Source organism: Staurois parvus, unplaced genomic scaffold, assembly GCF_062004578.1.
Source record: "Staurois parvus isolate SC_StPar_1 unplaced genomic scaffold, SC_StPar_1.0 ptg000629l, whole genome shotgun sequence".
Classification (NCBI taxonomy): Eukaryota; Metazoa; Chordata; class Amphibia; order Anura; family Ranidae; genus Staurois; species Staurois parvus.
Genome location: NW_028318425.1, coordinates 1,133,168 through 1,149,921, shown reverse-complemented (window position 1 = coordinate 1,149,921; position 16,754 = coordinate 1,133,168). Strand labels below are relative to the sequence as shown.

The 16,754-nt window shown below is 44.4% G+C and overlaps 1 protein-coding gene and 1 pseudogene across 2 annotated transcripts in view; both read left to right on the top strand.

Annotated features, from left to right (window-relative positions):
- The window catches only part of LOC149449347 (aldo-keto reductase family 1 member C1-like), a 38,029-nt gene extending 35,915 nt beyond the window's left edge, over window positions 1-2,114 (top strand). Inside the window, exon 9 of the mRNA XM_089693377.1 lies at window positions 1,838-2,114. Within this exon, the coding sequence (XP_089549503.1) occupies window positions 1,838-1,880 (43 nt within the window). The 3' untranslated portion in view covers window positions 1,881-2,114. The remainder of the gene's footprint in view (window positions 1-1,837) is intronic.
- A 3,937-nt stretch (window positions 2,115-6,051) lies between these two features.
- Window positions 6,052-16,754, top strand: part of LOC149449346 (aldo-keto reductase family 1 member C1-like) — a 68,538-nt pseudogene continuing 57,835 nt past the window's right edge. Inside the window, exon 1 of the transcript XR_016315421.1 lies at window positions 6,052-6,188. The product of XR_016315421.1 is annotated as an aldo-keto reductase family 1 member C1-like (transcript). The remainder of the gene's footprint in view (window positions 6,189-16,754) is intronic.

Genomic DNA, 16,754 nt, shown 5'->3' with positions numbered 1-16,754 from the left:
GGTGAGCTTTAGATAGGGGTGCAGAGGTGAGCTTGATTGGGAGTACAGAGATAAGTTGTGGATGGTGGGGTGCAGAGGTGAGCTGTGGATGGGAGGTTCAGAGATGAGCTTTGGATGGTGGGGTGCACTGGTGCACATGTGAGCTGTGAAAGAGAGGTGCAGAGATGGCTTACAAATGGGAGGTGCAAAGGTGGCCTACAGATGGGAGGTTCAAAGGTAAGCTGTGGACAGAGGGTGCAGAGGTGAATGATGGGTGTTGCTTTTTTTTTTAGAGGGTAAGGTTTTTACTGGAGAAGATTTATAGTTGGTGGGGAGGGACAGCACAACATACAGAGATCAGTGGTCAAGAATATGCAATGCAGTATTTAGGATTTTGTAGCGTACTGTATGCATTATATACTCCTGGCTGCCATACTTTTTATGCTGTATTATACACTATGTTGCCAAAAGTATTGGTGTCGGGTTGTTTTTCAGGGGTTGTGCTTGGCTCCTTACTTCCAGTGAAGGGAACTCTTAAGGTGTCAGCATACCAAGAGAGTTTGAACAATTTCATGCTCCCAACTTTGTGGGAACAGTTTGGAGATGGCCCCTTCCTGTTCCAACATGACTGCGCACCAATGCACAAAGCAAGGTCCATAAAGACATGATAGAACACCTTTGGGATGAATGAGAGTGCAGTCTGCCAGCCAGGCCATCAGTGCCTGACCTCACAAATGCGCTTCTGGAAGAATGGTCAAACCTTCCCATAGACACACTCCTAAACCTTGTGGACAGCCTTCCCAGAAGAGTTGAAGCTGTTATAGCTGCAAAGGGCGGGCCAACTTAATACTGAACCCTGCGGACTAAGAATGAGATGCCAATAAAGTTCATGTGCGTGTAGGGCAGGTGTCCCAATGCTCTTGGCAATATAGTGCATGTCACATGTCCCTTACTGCTCTATATTACATACTAATGGCTGCTAGACTGATCAACTGAGCACTATACAATGGAGTGTACATTCCATATTCCTGAGCCCTGCACTCTGTACACTGGACTGCACATTACATATGCCTGACCATTGCACTCTGTACATTGTAAACTCCTGACTCCTGCACTCTATATGTTATATTATGATTATACACGTATAACCAAAGTGTTTATTGCCTCAACAGTTGCTGGTTGCTATGTAGTCTCAAACAGTTTTAATGAAAAACTTCTTTAATGTGGGTTTAGCTCTTTGTCTATAATTTATGTGTAATAAAACATATGGAAGGTTCTGTTTAACTATGCCTCTTTAAGTCTGTTTAATATGCCCCCCACCCTTGGAGTGCCCAGGTGTGCAAAATATTTCACAATGCCCCTTTCCCACAACATTACTGTACAGCTCTGGTTCCATATGAAAACCAAATGGCAGACTCAGAGCTGTGCAGTGATGCTTAGGCAAGCGTGGTGGCAGCTGGGAGTGGCATCCTAGCTGCTAACGACAATTGGGCATGCACTGGCACTGACTCATGCCTAATAAATTGGATGGGGTGGGGAAGGGATTGGCACACGTTTGACATTTTGGACTCTGAATGACTTTGTCTTGACATGGATTACATGTAACCAAGCTGGCCCATTGTAAGTATAAAAAAAAATTCCTGGAGCTCAGTTTAAATAATGAATTATAAGAAGCCTATAGGTAATTCATCCACCAAAATAAAATTTCAGTTTCAGGTGGTGGTGCTGCCATGCCATATACCTGAATATTAATGTAAAGCAGTTCATCCTATTTTTTTTTTGGGGGGGGGGAATTTGATCATGTTTTGCAGACGAGGACACCATTGATTAATCTGTCTCTTCCTCTCTTTTCATTTAGTTGGAAGGAATCTCCTAAATACCCCTATGATGAGGAGTATTAAGGCATTGGGTTTTCCAGCCTGACCCCACAATCACAGAGCCCACATCTGACATTGGTTTAGTGTGTTGGTCTTTCCAGTGCGAGAAAACAATAACACAAAGTGCTGTGATGTCACGCTGTGCAGACTGATGGTTATAGTGAGAAGATTCATGAGAGAGAATTGATTGTGTCATACATTTGGGCTTTTCAAGAGTTGGAGTTTTATCATTAAAATAAAGCTTTTGCATGCCAGAGATTAATAGGTCTGAGTCCCTATGTTCTGTGTCAGTTTTATCACTAAAGTGTCTTATAATATTCTCATATTATGTGGTCATTTGCATCAAAAAGCTATCAGCTTATGGAGAAGAACATAGGTTACAATGTCTGTACACTGCTATCAACATTGGTCAAAGATTTTAGTGCCAAAACATTTTTTTAAACTTTTGAATATACGGTGGCTAGAATCTGTCAAGTTTTTATTGTGGTCTGCAATATACAGTAGACAGTGATTCAGTGACCCTTTGTCCTAATGACCATTGACATAAACATGATAGGAAATCCAAATAAGGTACCAGCAGATAAGGAATAGAGATGAAATCTCCAATGGGGAGACCTGTTGACCCTCTCACTTTTAAGAGGTTTCCTTTGATTGACTGTTGTGTCTCTTGGACAGAAAGTAAAGGGAAACCTCCCAAAATAGACATTAGCAGCAACAGAAAGAGAGTCGCCAGGGTTCCCCACTCAAAACCTAAAAGAGTGAAAACAGTTGTGTCTTCAGGCACACTGAATGGACAGACATCTTTCTAGGGGAAACCATCTAAGCAAGTGCTGGTCAATTCAAGAGAAATAGTGGACCTAAATTGCAATGCCTGATATTGCTAAGGGGATGCACATGTTATTCAGAATATGCATTCATACTTAAGGCTGTCAGAGACAGCAGACATAAATACTGTATTACAAGAGATGGTCAGAGCCTGGGGAAATGCTACAGGATTGATTAGAGAAAGAGGACCTGCTGCAGGAGACAGTCAGAGTCTTGAGTTGGCCAAAGATTGTTTCGACTCACGACCTGTGTAGCAGGAACTGGCCGAGATTCAAACCATGTACATATGGGCAGGCTAAATGTATCCCAGTTGATCGATCTGCCCAATTTTTATATACATGTTGTACCCTCTTAGGTAGCTAGGGGTAGCTCTTATTTCAATTGTTAGTTGGAGGCTGAGTAGCAGCCTGGGTGCAATAGACAGAAGGTCAAATTTTGGTCAGAGCTGAGAGGCTCTGCAGACCAGCTCTCTGGGATTTCCCCCTGCTCTAGAACTTTGGATAAAGATCTAGAAGCAGTGGGCAGAGGTGAGGAGTGGTTAGTCTGTACTGTTAGAGGATTCTGGCCAATCCCCAACAGGAGGCTTGGCAAGGGGCCAGGCAGCCTTTAACAGTAAATGATCCTGCTTAGCAGCAGGAAAGTTGGAGGAGAGTTCTGATGGAAGATGAGGATGTGAAGCTGGAGAGCAGGATCCTGGGAGGCAGCCCTATTGGGAGAGGGGTTAACCTTCAGGCAGGAGGACCTTTGGAGGAAATCTTGGAACTTCCCTGGCCCCCTGAGAGAGGACCACCTAGGAGGCCTGGTAGCAGCGACCAACCCACCGGCAACACAGGAGAAGGACTAAGTGAGTAGACCTGCACCCCCTAGGCCAAATAAAGGGAACCAGGTTAGCAACTACCCGGGACTGTCTTACTTTAGCGTGGCAGGCACTGAATATCCTGCTCAGGGATTACCCTCAGATAGCTGGATGAGAGGAGGATTCATCTGGGGTCTGGGGTGGTATAACCGGAGATGTTGGCTAGCCCTCCAAAAAGAGACTGCTGTAAAAACTTGTATATAGTCCCAGGAAGTTGCCCACGGCTTCACAGTTCCATTGGGCATCCCGTACACCCCTTACCCTATCCAAGTTCAGTTCCGCTAATAAAACTTCAAAAAACAAGCTCAAGGACTGGTTACTGTCTCCTTGATGCAAGTTATTGTGAAAATGTGTGTTGCCTGCCTGTGCAAAACTATAGGGGGACCCAAACTTCTGCGACTCCTAAGAGAGTAGTGCTGCATACAATTATCACTAGCGGCTAGTATAGCACCTAGTAAAATACAATACAAAGTGCAGCCCCTCCCTGTCTCAGTATCTCCAGTGATCAAAGTAACACTGCCATACACCATACCAACATCCTGATCACTGCCATACCAGTGCCCTGGTCACCACCATACAAGCACCCTGATCACCTTCATACACCACAGAATCACCACTATGTCATACAAACATCCTGACCACTGCCATACACCGCACCAGTGTCCTTCCTCATTGCCATACCCCATACCAGCTTTCTGATCACCACCAAATGCTATACAAGTGTCCTGATCACTGTCATACTCCATACTACCATTCTGATCATCACCATACCCCATATCAGATGCCAGATCACCGCCTAACCCATAACAGCATCCTGATCACCATCATTCCAGCTTCCTGATCACTGCCATACTTCATACCAGCGCCATATCCTATACCAGTGTCCTGATTATTGCCATACCAATGTCTCCAATTGTTTCCATTGTCCTGGTTTTCCAGGGTCTCCAAAAATGTGATAGATAGTTAGGAAATTAGATGCATAATTTATGCCCTAGAACACCTTAACTGCTTCCTGTCCAGCGACGTACCAGTACTGGAGATTCCGCTGGTAAAAGTAATCCAGGTTGCTATAGAGCCACTTTAATTACTTGTTCAAGCAGCGGAAGGCCCCCCCACTTCCGCCACCGGCTTTACTGGGCTCTCGTGATTGATCAAGGAGCCTGGTAATTATGTGACCAGCGACATCTGGCTCCAGGCACACAATGAGAGGAACTGATGTTGTTCCTCCCACTGTGTGGTATGAGAAACTGGGAACAAGGATTTCGTCACTTTCGGTTTCAGTTCTCTGTTTCCCTGGTCAAAGTAACTGATCAGACTGATCTGTGCCTGACTGACTGCATTGGAAGTCAAAAGAGAGGATTGGGAGACCCCAGATCTCTACATAAAGGGGACCTATCACTGCCCATGCTTTTACAAGGGATGTTGTTTATCACTTCTGATAGCAATAAAGTTACAAAAAATTTAGAAAAAGACAGTGTAAAAATGTTTTTTTTTTTTAAATAATAAAAATGAAAAAAATAAAATGCGCACAAATGCGAATAGGTGCGCCAGTCCCGCACACATACAGTATGTAAATGGGGACATATCCATATCCAGCAAGAAATATCCCCATATCCAGCAAGAGACAGCCCAATATTCTGCAAAGAGACATCCCATATCCTGCATGAGACAGCTCTATATTCAGCAATGAAGCAGCCGGGCAGCCACCATATCTAAGCAGCATTAACATACAGCTCCCTAGCAACAGTGACATTAATTAAATTACCAAAAAAGCCATGTCTCCACAGGACAGCGAGAAAGCAGAGCAGGCTAGTACATTGCAGCACAGCTCATCCTCACAGCAGTGCAGATAATATCACTCCACCTCCCACTGTGTAAGGGCTGCAACGGGAACTACAGGTGCTGTGCCGGCATATGCGGCTGGCGCCCTACTAAACTAAGCTCTAAAAAAGAAAGTTCTTCACACTCACTGTCTTTAACGAGGGGTGCCGGAATGCCATTCCATCATATTCCGCCAGAAAAAAAGCCCTGTATGTACCATAGTTTGTAGACTCTATAACTTTCACACAAACTAAATAATATACACTGATTTGGGTTATTGTTTACCAAGAAAGGTAGCAAAATACATTTGGCCTAAATTTCTGAAGAAAGAATATTTATTTGCAAACGTTTATAACAAAAACTAAGAACATTTTTTTCCAAAACTTCTGGTCTTTTTTCCTTAATGTAGCAAAAAATAAAAAGCCCAGTGATTATCAAATACCACCAAAAGAAAGCTCTGTTAAAAAAAAAAAAAAAAAAAATATATATATATATATAAAATTCATTAGTGTACAGTGTCGCATAACTATCATTCAAAATGTGATAGCTCAGAAAACTGAAAAATGGCCTCGAGTGGAAGGGGATGAAAGTGTCCGGACTTGAAGTGGTTAATGAATTAGAAAGTGAGTTGGTACAGTCCCAAATTACAGGATCACAGGTACGCCCATAGGATTGGTTAGAAACGGAATAAAGTCAGTTGCATACTTAGCAAAGAAGTCATTGTTGAAGATAGAGAGCAGACAATGCCCCTGAAATCAGACTCCTGTGTGGCCCTGAATGATGGGCACAAGATACCGATGATCGGGTTCGGTACCTTTGCCCCACCACAGGTGCGTGCAGTGATTCTTAGGCTTGGGTTGCATGGCTAGTTAAATGTCTTTGTTGCTGACATTTTTTTTTTTTAATCAAAGCTAATTTATTAAAAACAGTAAGAGACTTCTGACCGAATCCAGAAACTTAATTTCACAGTGGAGCCGTACAATTTGAGCAGGGCTTGGAGTAGTAGGAGTTTTTTTATCATGTGGGGGGTGTGCAGCATGTACCGTATGTATGCGCTAGTTACAATCTGCAAAAATGTTGTAAAGAAGCAGTAGTGTGTTGGAATACTGTCTGCATTTCTGTCATGTACTGGAGTCCCTGTTCACTGGAAGTGGAAGCTCTAGGGTCCTATAAACAACAAGGTGTAGCCCAGCGTTTTTCAATCATGATGCCTTCTGGGCTCATCCGGGGTTCAGAGTTGTGTTGCACAGTGGCATGTGTTCCGATGGAGCAGATGGGCGACCAAGGGCTCTGATGTGAAAATAGGTGGCTGGGGAGTCTCACTTGAAGGGTGGGGATGAGGACTCTGATTTATAAGGGGGCTGAGATCTTTAATGTGAAGGGGGGTATGATTACTTAAAATGGGGGTACTCTGATGTGAAGGTGAGCTTCTAATGTGATGGAGGAAACCCATTTTAGACTGGAGTGCCTTGAGATTTTACATACTTTTAAAATGTGCAGTGACTAAACAAAAAAAATAAGTTGAGAAACACTCTTGTAGACTAAGGCTGGCCATACATTGTCCAATTTTCTTTTAGATTTACCAAAACCATATAATATGATGTCAAACCTAAACATTTTAAATTTGTATGCAAGCAGGCATGCCCTTGCACTATATAGTTGAAGGTAAACCTAAAGGAAATTGTATAATGTATGGACAGCTTAAGGAGAACCTGGATTTTGTTGCAAAATGGTTGCCAGGTTGCAGCGCTTGGGCACACCCGTGCAGGATACAGATGATTTGCACCCAGGAACAATGAAAACACAAGAGCAGTATGTTTCTAAACAACCTGCTGCTTCAGGTCGGCCCACACCAGAGGACTCAATCACTTGGCTTTAGGAAGGTGCTAGCCCAGCACGTACCTGTTTCAGATGAAAGCAAAAAAGATCCAGACTGCTGCATGGTTCATACGAGCAGGGCTTTTTTTTCTCAGAAAATAGGTGCAGGAACTCCCCTTTTCTGAATCACTTTTTGTCTCCACCCCCCTACCCATCTCTGAGCACAGTCCCCTGGTTCCACCCCCTACCCATCTCCCAGTACCGCACCTTATAGCGAATACACGGCCAAGTATCATTTAGTGGTGCTAAGTAATTTGTATGTAATTAGTTAATGATAACAAGAAAAGCAATAAAATAAATTCCCCACAGCTAGCAGCAATAGATCCCCCAGCAACAATGGACTCCGGCAACAAAACACCATCCCAGAAACAACAGATTCCCCCCAGCAATAATAGATCCCCAGCAGCAACAACATATATCCCAACAGCCCACATCAATAGGCTCTCCAGCAGTCACCTCAAGACCCCTTCCTCAACAGTAGATCCCTTCCTGCAACAATAGGTCCCCCACCAGCAACAGGAGACCTCCCCAGAAACAATAGATCCTCTCCAATGACAATAGATCCTCCAGAAGCCAGCATTAATAGACTTTCCAGCACACCACAGCACCCCTTGCCATTATATACATTCAATGCTGGAGGTGCTGGAACTGTGTTCCTCCACGTTCTGGCTGAAAAAAAAGCCCTGCATATGAGTATGAGCTAAGCACAGCGTGAAACGCATCAGCCATGTCTCTCTTCCTCCCACTATGGTTTGCTTTTACATATGATTACATGAAATAAAGATGGCTTGTCATTGGATATCAGGAGTGCAGGCATCCGGATCTATTTTGGTTTCATCAGCACTATGAGTCTCTTGCAGCACTGGGATGTTGGAATGACAGGTGCATTGAGGAAAGTTTGCTGTAGCACTGGGAACACAGAAGCAGCAGGAAAAGTCGCTGGCAGCACTGGGAACACAGGAGCAATCTGGTACAGTATTACTGGTGTTCTACTGGAAATACAGGGCAGCCAAGTGTACGAAGACTTGGAAGGTCACAGTCGTTTACACCAGATGCAGTTAAACACATTTTTATTTACAGTACAGACACACTGGAAAAATGAGCAAACAGTGTGACCAGACAGCGGGGAAAGTGAATAGAATTCTAGGATGCATCACTAGAGGCAGGGGAGTATTTACCATGAGGAAAACAAGGCATTTGCCTAGGGCGGCATTTTTCAGGGGGGCAGTGCCAGCCCCTGGAAGAAGGGACACATGCTGCATGGGGATCAGCCAGGTGGGATCAGAGAGAGGCTACAGGCTGCTTGACAGTGTATGCAGAGACTGACATGCATTCCCAGGGATGTCCGGAGCTCTGAAGGTGAGTGTCTTTCTCTTTCTTGCCGGGGTAGAGGGGGTGGTGGCAAGTATATGGGGGGTGATGTCAGCGGAAGGCTCTCTTGGCTGGGGGGTGTGTGTGGCTTTTGATATGTGTTGGCGAAAGGATCTCTCGGCTGGGGGGAGGTTGGGTTGTAGATGGAGGTGGGGTGGAGTTGGTCGGTGCCAGGCTCTTTTGGCGGAAGGGGGGGGGCAATTTTCGCGTTGTCTAGAGTAGCACAACACTTAAATACACCACTGGCTAGACGTGGTCACCAGCAAGAGGAAGGAAGTCCTGATTCTCCTATATAGAACTTTAGGCTAGATTCACATATGGGCGGGTGGTGCGAAAATCTGTGCAGCTGCACCACCCGTACAGAGGAATACGGACCCATAGGCGGGTGACATTAGTTCTAATGGCACGCCACCCGCACTGGAAAGTGCAACCGTACTGGGAACCGAGGTTTCCGTGCAGGCTGCGTTTTCAGCAGAAGTGCAGGGATTTCTTCCCTGCGTGTCATGGGGCATGGGAGTCCATTCAAATGAATGGGCTCTCGTGCCCGCGCAAAACGCGGCACACATGGCCCCATATACAGTTGTGTTCAATATAATAGCAGTCAGACAACACAAAACCTGATCAATAACTGTTTTTTGTAGAAATGATATTTCTACATGGCAAATAATTTACTAGCAGGTGTAGTAGAGTAATAGAAATCCAACAGACCCAACAGTCATGACATGCATGCTGCTGATTCTGTGTAATTGAATCACTAATTGAAAGGGGCATGTTCAAAATAATAGCAGTGTGGAGTTCTATTAGTGAGGTCATTCATTCTTTGAAAAACAGGTGGAAATTATTGCCCTTATTTAAGGAAGGAAGGCAGCAAATGTTGTACATGCTGATTACAGTGTATTTCTCTCTGAAATTCTGAGGAAAATGGGTTGTTCCAGACATTGTTCAGAAGAACAGCGTACCTTGATTAAAAAGTTGATTGGAGAGGGGAAAACATATAAAGAAGTGCAGAAAATGATAGGCTGCTCAGGTAAAATGATCGCAAATGCTTTAAAATGGCATCCAAAACCTGAAAGACGTGGAAGAAAGCGAAAAACTACCATTCGAATGGATAGAAGAATAGCCAAAATGGCAAGGACTCAGCCAACAATCAGCTCCAGGAAGATCAAAGAAGGTGTAAAGTTACCTGTGAGTACTGTTACAATTAGAAGACGCCTATGTGAAGCCAAGCTATCTGCAAGAAGCCCCCGCAAAGTCCCACTGTTGAAAAAAAGACATGTGCTGAAGAGGTTACAATTTGCCAAAGAGCACATTGACTGGCCTAAAGAGAAATGGCCAACATTTTGTGGACTGATGAAAGTATGATTGTTCTTTTTGGGTCTAGTGGCCGGAGACAGTTTGTCAGACGACCCCCAAACACTGAATTCAAGTCACAGTACACTGTGAAGACAGTGAAGCATGGTTGTGCAAGCATCATGATATGGGGATGTTTCTCATACTATGGTGTTGGGCCTATTTATCGCATAGCAGGGATCATGGATCAGTTTGAATACTTGAAGAGGTCATGCTGCCTTATGCTGAAGAGGAAATGCCCTTGAAATGGGTGTTCCAACAAGACAATGATCCCAAATACACCAGTAAAAGTGCAATATCTTGGTTCCAGACCAACAAGATTGACGTTATGGATTGGCCAGCCCAATCCTCGGATCTTAATCCAATAGAAAACTTTTGGGGTGACATCAAAAATGCCGTTTCTGAGGCAAAACCAAGAAATGGAGAAGAACTGTGGAATGTAGTCCAATCATCCTGGGCTGGAATACCTGTTCACAGGTGCCAGAAGTTGGTTGACTCCATGCAACACAGATGTACAGCAGTTCTCAGAAACAGTGCTTATACAACGAAATATTCATTAAGTGATTCGAAGGAAAGCAAAATCTTCAAACATTTTTCAGTTTATATAGTGAATGTTTGAGTTTGTAAAGAAGAATACAAACACTGCTATTTTTTTGAACAGTCTAATATTCACTTTTCATCAATTTTTTTAGAGGAACAACACAAATTTGATCTATTTTTCTTCATGTTTTGATTTGGAATAGAATGTGTAGTGTTCCCAATGGAAATAAAAGCTATTAGAAGGATTTTGAGCTTTATTCACTTTTTTCAACACACTGCTATTATTTTTAACACAACTGTATATATAATTAGAGATGAGCGAATTATTAAAAAATTCGGTTCGGCTGATTCGCCGAATTCGCCGAATAAATTCGCTTCGAGCCGAATATATTCGCTGCGAATTTAACTTATAAAAAGGGTGTTTCTAGGCTTCAGAGAGCCTTTATATTAGTGCAGAACACTGTACCTTTAATTTAAATGCCCTTGGAGTCTGCTGGGGAAGAGAAATAATACTGTCAGTCAGTATGACATGCAGATGAGTGCCGTCGATCTTAGAATCACCGCACACTTCACTCATTTGGGCAGTCATGGGGCCAAAACCAGAGTGTGGAGCCACAGTGTGGCGGTGGAGGCAGCAGCAATGGGAGGCCATACAGCACCCTATGACAAAATGGAACCCACCAGCAGTGTGAGGAGACCTGAAAGTGGCACATGGCAGAGTGTGGCGATGGAGACAGCAGCAATGGGAGGCCGTACAGGGACCCATGACACACTCTGGACCTGGCAGCAGCATGAGGAGGCGGTACAGGGGCCCATGACAGATTACGGGCCTGGCAGCAGCATGAGGAGTCGGTACGGGGGCCCATGGCAGATTACGGGCCTGGCAGCAGCATGAGGAGGCGGTACAGGGGCCCATGGCAGAGTGGCGGAGTGTAAGCAGCTAAAATTGAAGGCCATACAGAGGCCTATGTTAAAAAGTCCCCCCAGCAGCAGCGTGGGGAGACGACTATCAAGAGTCCAATGGCAGAGTGGCGGAGCAGAAGCAGCTTCAATTGAAGGCCATACACAGGCCTAGGTTTAAAAGTCCCTCACAGTTAATTCCAATAACGAACTCTACTCCTCCGTGCAATCTACTTACGAGACCCTGGGCAGGTCTGGGTCCAATTTGTGGTAGAGACTGGTTTTGTTCAGCCATGCTTGAGCGAGTAATAACAGGTCTGTGCTGCCCTTTGGTGTCTGGCTTAATGCGCACAACACTGAACGTCCCAGCGTTTGTCAACGATTTGCCGTTAAGTGATGCAAACCCGCTGAACCACGTTCATGAGGAGCCGGTACAGGGGGCCATGAATCAGTATGGACCTGGCAGCAGCGTGAGCAGACAACAGAGGCACATGGCGCAGGGTGGCGGTGTAGGCAGCATTATTCTGAAGCCATACACAGGCCTAGGTTAAAAAGCGGAAGCCGTCAGCAGCGTGAGCAGACGACAGAGGCACATGACGCAGGGTGGCGGTGGATGCAGCATTATTCTGAAGCCATACACAGGCCTAGGTTAAAAAGCGGAAGCCGTCAGCAGCGTGAGCAGACGACAGAGACACATGGCGCAGGGTGGCGGTGGATGCAGCAGTATTCGGAAGCCAAACACAGGCCTCGGTTAAAAAGCGGAAGCCGTCAGCAGCGTGAGCAGACGACAGAGGCACATGGCGCAGGGTGGCGGTGGAGGCAGCAGCAATGGAATTGGCTAATGCGATCACATGTCATGAATGCATTATGGGTCAGCGCGCCTTGTCTGCGCGCCTTCCCAGAGATCCCCGCCCCATCTTCTCTGTCCATTTTCTCCGTCGCCACACATGTCGCCGCCATTTTTGGGAAAATTCGATTCGTGCATCCGAAGTTTGCTAATCTTCGGATTCGTCGCGAATAGAATTTTTCCAAATCTTCGGAACGAATTCCACTTCGTCATGTTCGATTCGCTCATCTCTATATATAATCATAAAGTCCAGGTGTGTTGTATAAAGTCCATGCGTATCATATAAAGTCCAGGCGTGTTCTTATAAAGTCCAGTCGTGTCATATAAAGTCCAGGCGTGATCGTATAAAGTCCAGGCGTGATCGTATAAAGTCCAGGCGTGATCGTATAAAGTCCAGGCATGTCGTATAAAGTCCAGGCGTGATCGTATAAAGTCCAGGAGTGTCGTATAATTTCCAGGCATGATCGTATAAAGTCCTGGCGTGTCGTATAAAGTCGAGGCGTGTTGTATAAAATCCAGGCATGATCGTATAAAGTCCAGGCATGCTCGTATAAAGTCCAGGCGTAATCGTATAAAGTCCAGGCGTGTCATATAAAGTCCAGGCGTGTCGTATAAAGTCCAGGCGTGTCGTATAAAGTCTAGGCGTGATCGTATAAGGTCCAGATGTAATTGTATAAAGTCCAGGCGTGTCGTATAAAGTCCAGGCTTGTCGTATAAATTCCAGGCAGGTCATATTAAGTCCAGGGGTGTCGTTTAAAGTCCAAGCGTAATCGTATAAAGTCCTGGCGTGATCATATAAAGTCCTGGCATGATCGTATAAAGTCCAGGTGTGTCATATAAAGTCCAGGCATGTCGTTTGAAGTCCAGGCATGATCGTATAAAGTCCAGGAGTGTCGTATAATTTCCAGGCATGATCGTATAAAGTCCTGGCGTGTCGTAAAAAGTCGAGGCGTGTTGTATAAAATCCAGGCATGATCGTATAAAGTCCAGGCATAATCGTATAAAGTCCAGGCGTGTCATATAAAGTCCAGGCATGTCGTATAAAGTCCAGGCGTGATCGTATAAAGTCCAGGAGTGTCGTATAATTTCCAGGCATGATCGTATAAAGTCCAGGCGTGATCGTATAAAGTCCAGGCGTGTCGTATAAAGTCCAGGCATGTCGTATAAAGTCCAGGCGTGATCGTATAAAGTCCAGGAGTGTCGTATAATTTCCAGGTATGATCGAATAAAGTCCAGGCGTGATCGTATAAAGTCCAGGCGTGTCGTATAAAGTCCAGGCATGTCGTATAAAGTCCAGGCGTGATCGTATAAAGTCCAGGAGTGTCGTATAATTTCCAGGCATGATCGTATAAAGTCCTGGCGTGTCGTATAAAGTCGAGGCGTGTTGTATAAAATCCAGGCATGATCGTATAAAGTCCAGGCATGCTCGTATAAAGTCCAGGCATAATCGTATAAAGTCCAGGCGTGTCATATAAAGTCCAGGCGTGTCGTATAAAGTCCAGGCGTGTCGTATAAAGTCTAGGCGTGATCGTATAAGGTCCAGGTGTAATTGTATAAAGTCCAGGCGTGTCGTATGAAGTCCAGGCTTGTCGTATAAATTCCAGGCATGTCATATAAAGTCCAGGGGTGTCGTTTAAAGTCCAAGCGTAATCGTATAAAGTCCTGGCGTGATCGTATAAAGTCCTGGCATGATCGTATAAAGTCCAGGTGTGTCATATAAAGTCCAGGCATGTCGTTTGAAGTCCAGGCATGATCGTATAAAGTCCAGGAGTGTCGTATAATTTCCAGGCATGATCGTATAAAGTCCTGGCGTGTCGTAAAAAGTCGAGTCGTGTTGTATAAAATCCAGGCATGATCGTATAAAGTCCAGGCATAATCGTATAAAGTCCAGGCGTGTCATATAAAGTCCAGGCGTGTCGTATAAAGTCTAGGCGTGATCGTATAAGGTCCAGGTGTAATTGTATAAAGTCCAGGCGTGTCGTATAAAGTCCAGGCTTGTCGTATAAATTCCAGGTATGTCATATAAAGTCCAGGGGTGTCGTTTAAAGTCCAAGCGTAATCGTATAAAGTCCTGGCGTGATCGTATAAAGTCCTGGCATGATCGTATAAAGTCCAGGTGTGTCATATAAAGTCCAGGCATGTCGTATGAAGTCCAGGCGTGATTGTATAAAGTTCAGGTGTAATTGTATAAAGTCCAGTCATGTCGTATAAAGTCCAGGCTTGTCGTATAAATTCCAGGTATGTCATATAAAGTCCAGGGGTGTCGTTTAAAGTCCAAGCGTAATCGTATAAAGTCCTGGCGTGATCGTATAAAGTCCTGGCATGATCGTATAAAGTCCAGGCGTATCATATAAAGTCCAGGTGTGTCGTATAAAGTCCAGGCATGATCGTATAAAGTGCTGGCGTGATTGTATAAGGTCCAGGTGTGTCATATAAAGTTCAGGCGTAATCGTATAGTTTTAGTCCAATTTGATCCTTATATGCTTAACAACAAGCTCAGAGTTAAATGGGTGTTAACATCATGTGGCAAGTCCAAAATAGAGACTTGTGGTCATCCGCCATGACAGTTGCTGGTTCAAAATGGTTTGACAACAAGATGCTTTTCTTAAACTTGAATCAGGAAAATAGGCGGCTAATTCATCTCGTAGATGCTTATGTGACAGGCACAAACTTCAAAGCACATTTCCTAAGAAGGCCGATAGGGCAAAGTGCATTAAAAGCGCTTAGAAAAAGGAAAGTATATATGTTTACAAGAACTTTCATTGTTAGACCTCCAATATTTATACTCATACCTTATCAGTGCAGCTACACTGCAGCACCTCACAACACAAGGTAACATACTACATGGCATTGTGGTGTTCTGTGTTACAAGAAAAAAATAGTGCATTCAACATTTTTGGTGCATTTTGGTTCATTTGGTATCCTATTCAAGTATCCTGTGGGTAGTAATGCAACACAATAGTGTGAATCTGGGCTAACAGAGATGTTAGATGTTTTCTGTCAACACATATTACCCACGTGGAGACACGGGGAATGTGTTCATACTAGTCATTCAACTTGGGTGAACTGTAGTGGGTGGGGCTGGTTGAAGTACTGATGGATCCAGCAAAATCTGCCTACATCCAAAAGACTAGTGCTAGGAAGTCAGCCAACAAGCACATTGACTTTGGGATGGGCATTTTGTGTGCTATGCTTTGAGCTTTACATTTCAAGTTTATATAATCTGAAGACGATTGTAACGGCTAAAATAAAATTTTTTAACCACCTCAATACTGCCGTATATACATATATGGCCTGGTATTGAGGTGGTTATGCTAGGATCATGGCTGCAGTTACAGCCATGATTTATTTATTACAGGTACTTACATAGCGTTGTCAAATTACGCAGCGCTTTACATATTTATTATTCATGACTGTTGATGAGCATATGCCTGAATCCCAAGTGATATTACTTTAACCTTGCCCCCATCTAAGAAAAACACATGTAGAACAATTTAGTTGGAAAAAAGGGCAAGGCCACAGCTTTATTTAAATTCAGACATGGATGAATGCAAAATAACCATTTTAACCAATGCCAGTTGTACTGTGAGCGCATTTTAACATTAAGTTAAACAAGTCTAAAGGGGCCCGACCTTACCATAAGTGCTGGACAGACATTAGACCACAGGTGTCAAACTGGCGTTCCTCCAGCTGTTGCCAAGCTACAAGTCCCATGAAGCACTGCAAGATTGACAGTTACAAGCATGACTCCCAAAGGCAGAGGTATGATGGGACTTGTAGTTTTGCAACAGCTGGAGGGCCGCCAGTTTGACACCCCTGCATTAGACTAATTCCAACATTCCAATCAAGGGCATAGCCCATTATGGCAACTTTTTTGCTGACAAGGTCCTAAATCTGCTGAATAAGCTGTGACACACCAACAATAAATCGTCCGGGAGGGGGGGGGGGCAACTCCTCCATAACACAGTTCTTCAAATGTAAAGATTTTACCCCAGAACAACATTATAAATGAGTTCAGGCTTCACCCAGTCACCTCAAGTCATTTGACCAATAGACTTTGGCCAATTTACACAGTTTGCCCGGTTTCAAGCCATGCCCACATCAGTTGAGGCTCCCTTTCCCTATGGGGGTCAAGCAGCTCTCATTCACATCACTCCCTGCCCTCAAGGAGCTTGCTCTCCAAGGGTCCTAACTTCATACATACAGTACATACATATACTAGGGCCTGTTTAGGCAGACATGATCCTGGTATTGTCTTTAATACAGGTTATTCTCTACAATGTAAAAGTAATTCTAGTGGCAAAACAGCTGCTGGATTAATTTTACAGACGGTGGAAGGGGGTCCCCTCTTACGCCACCTCCTTTATCAGGCTCTCCCAAGCAATCAGGAAGCTTGGTAAGGATGCCACCGGTGGTGTCAGCTTCTCTAAACACAGTGAGAGGAATTAATCTTGTTCCTCCCACTCTGTGATGTCAGAAACTGGAAGGGAAGAGGATTTTGTCACTTCTG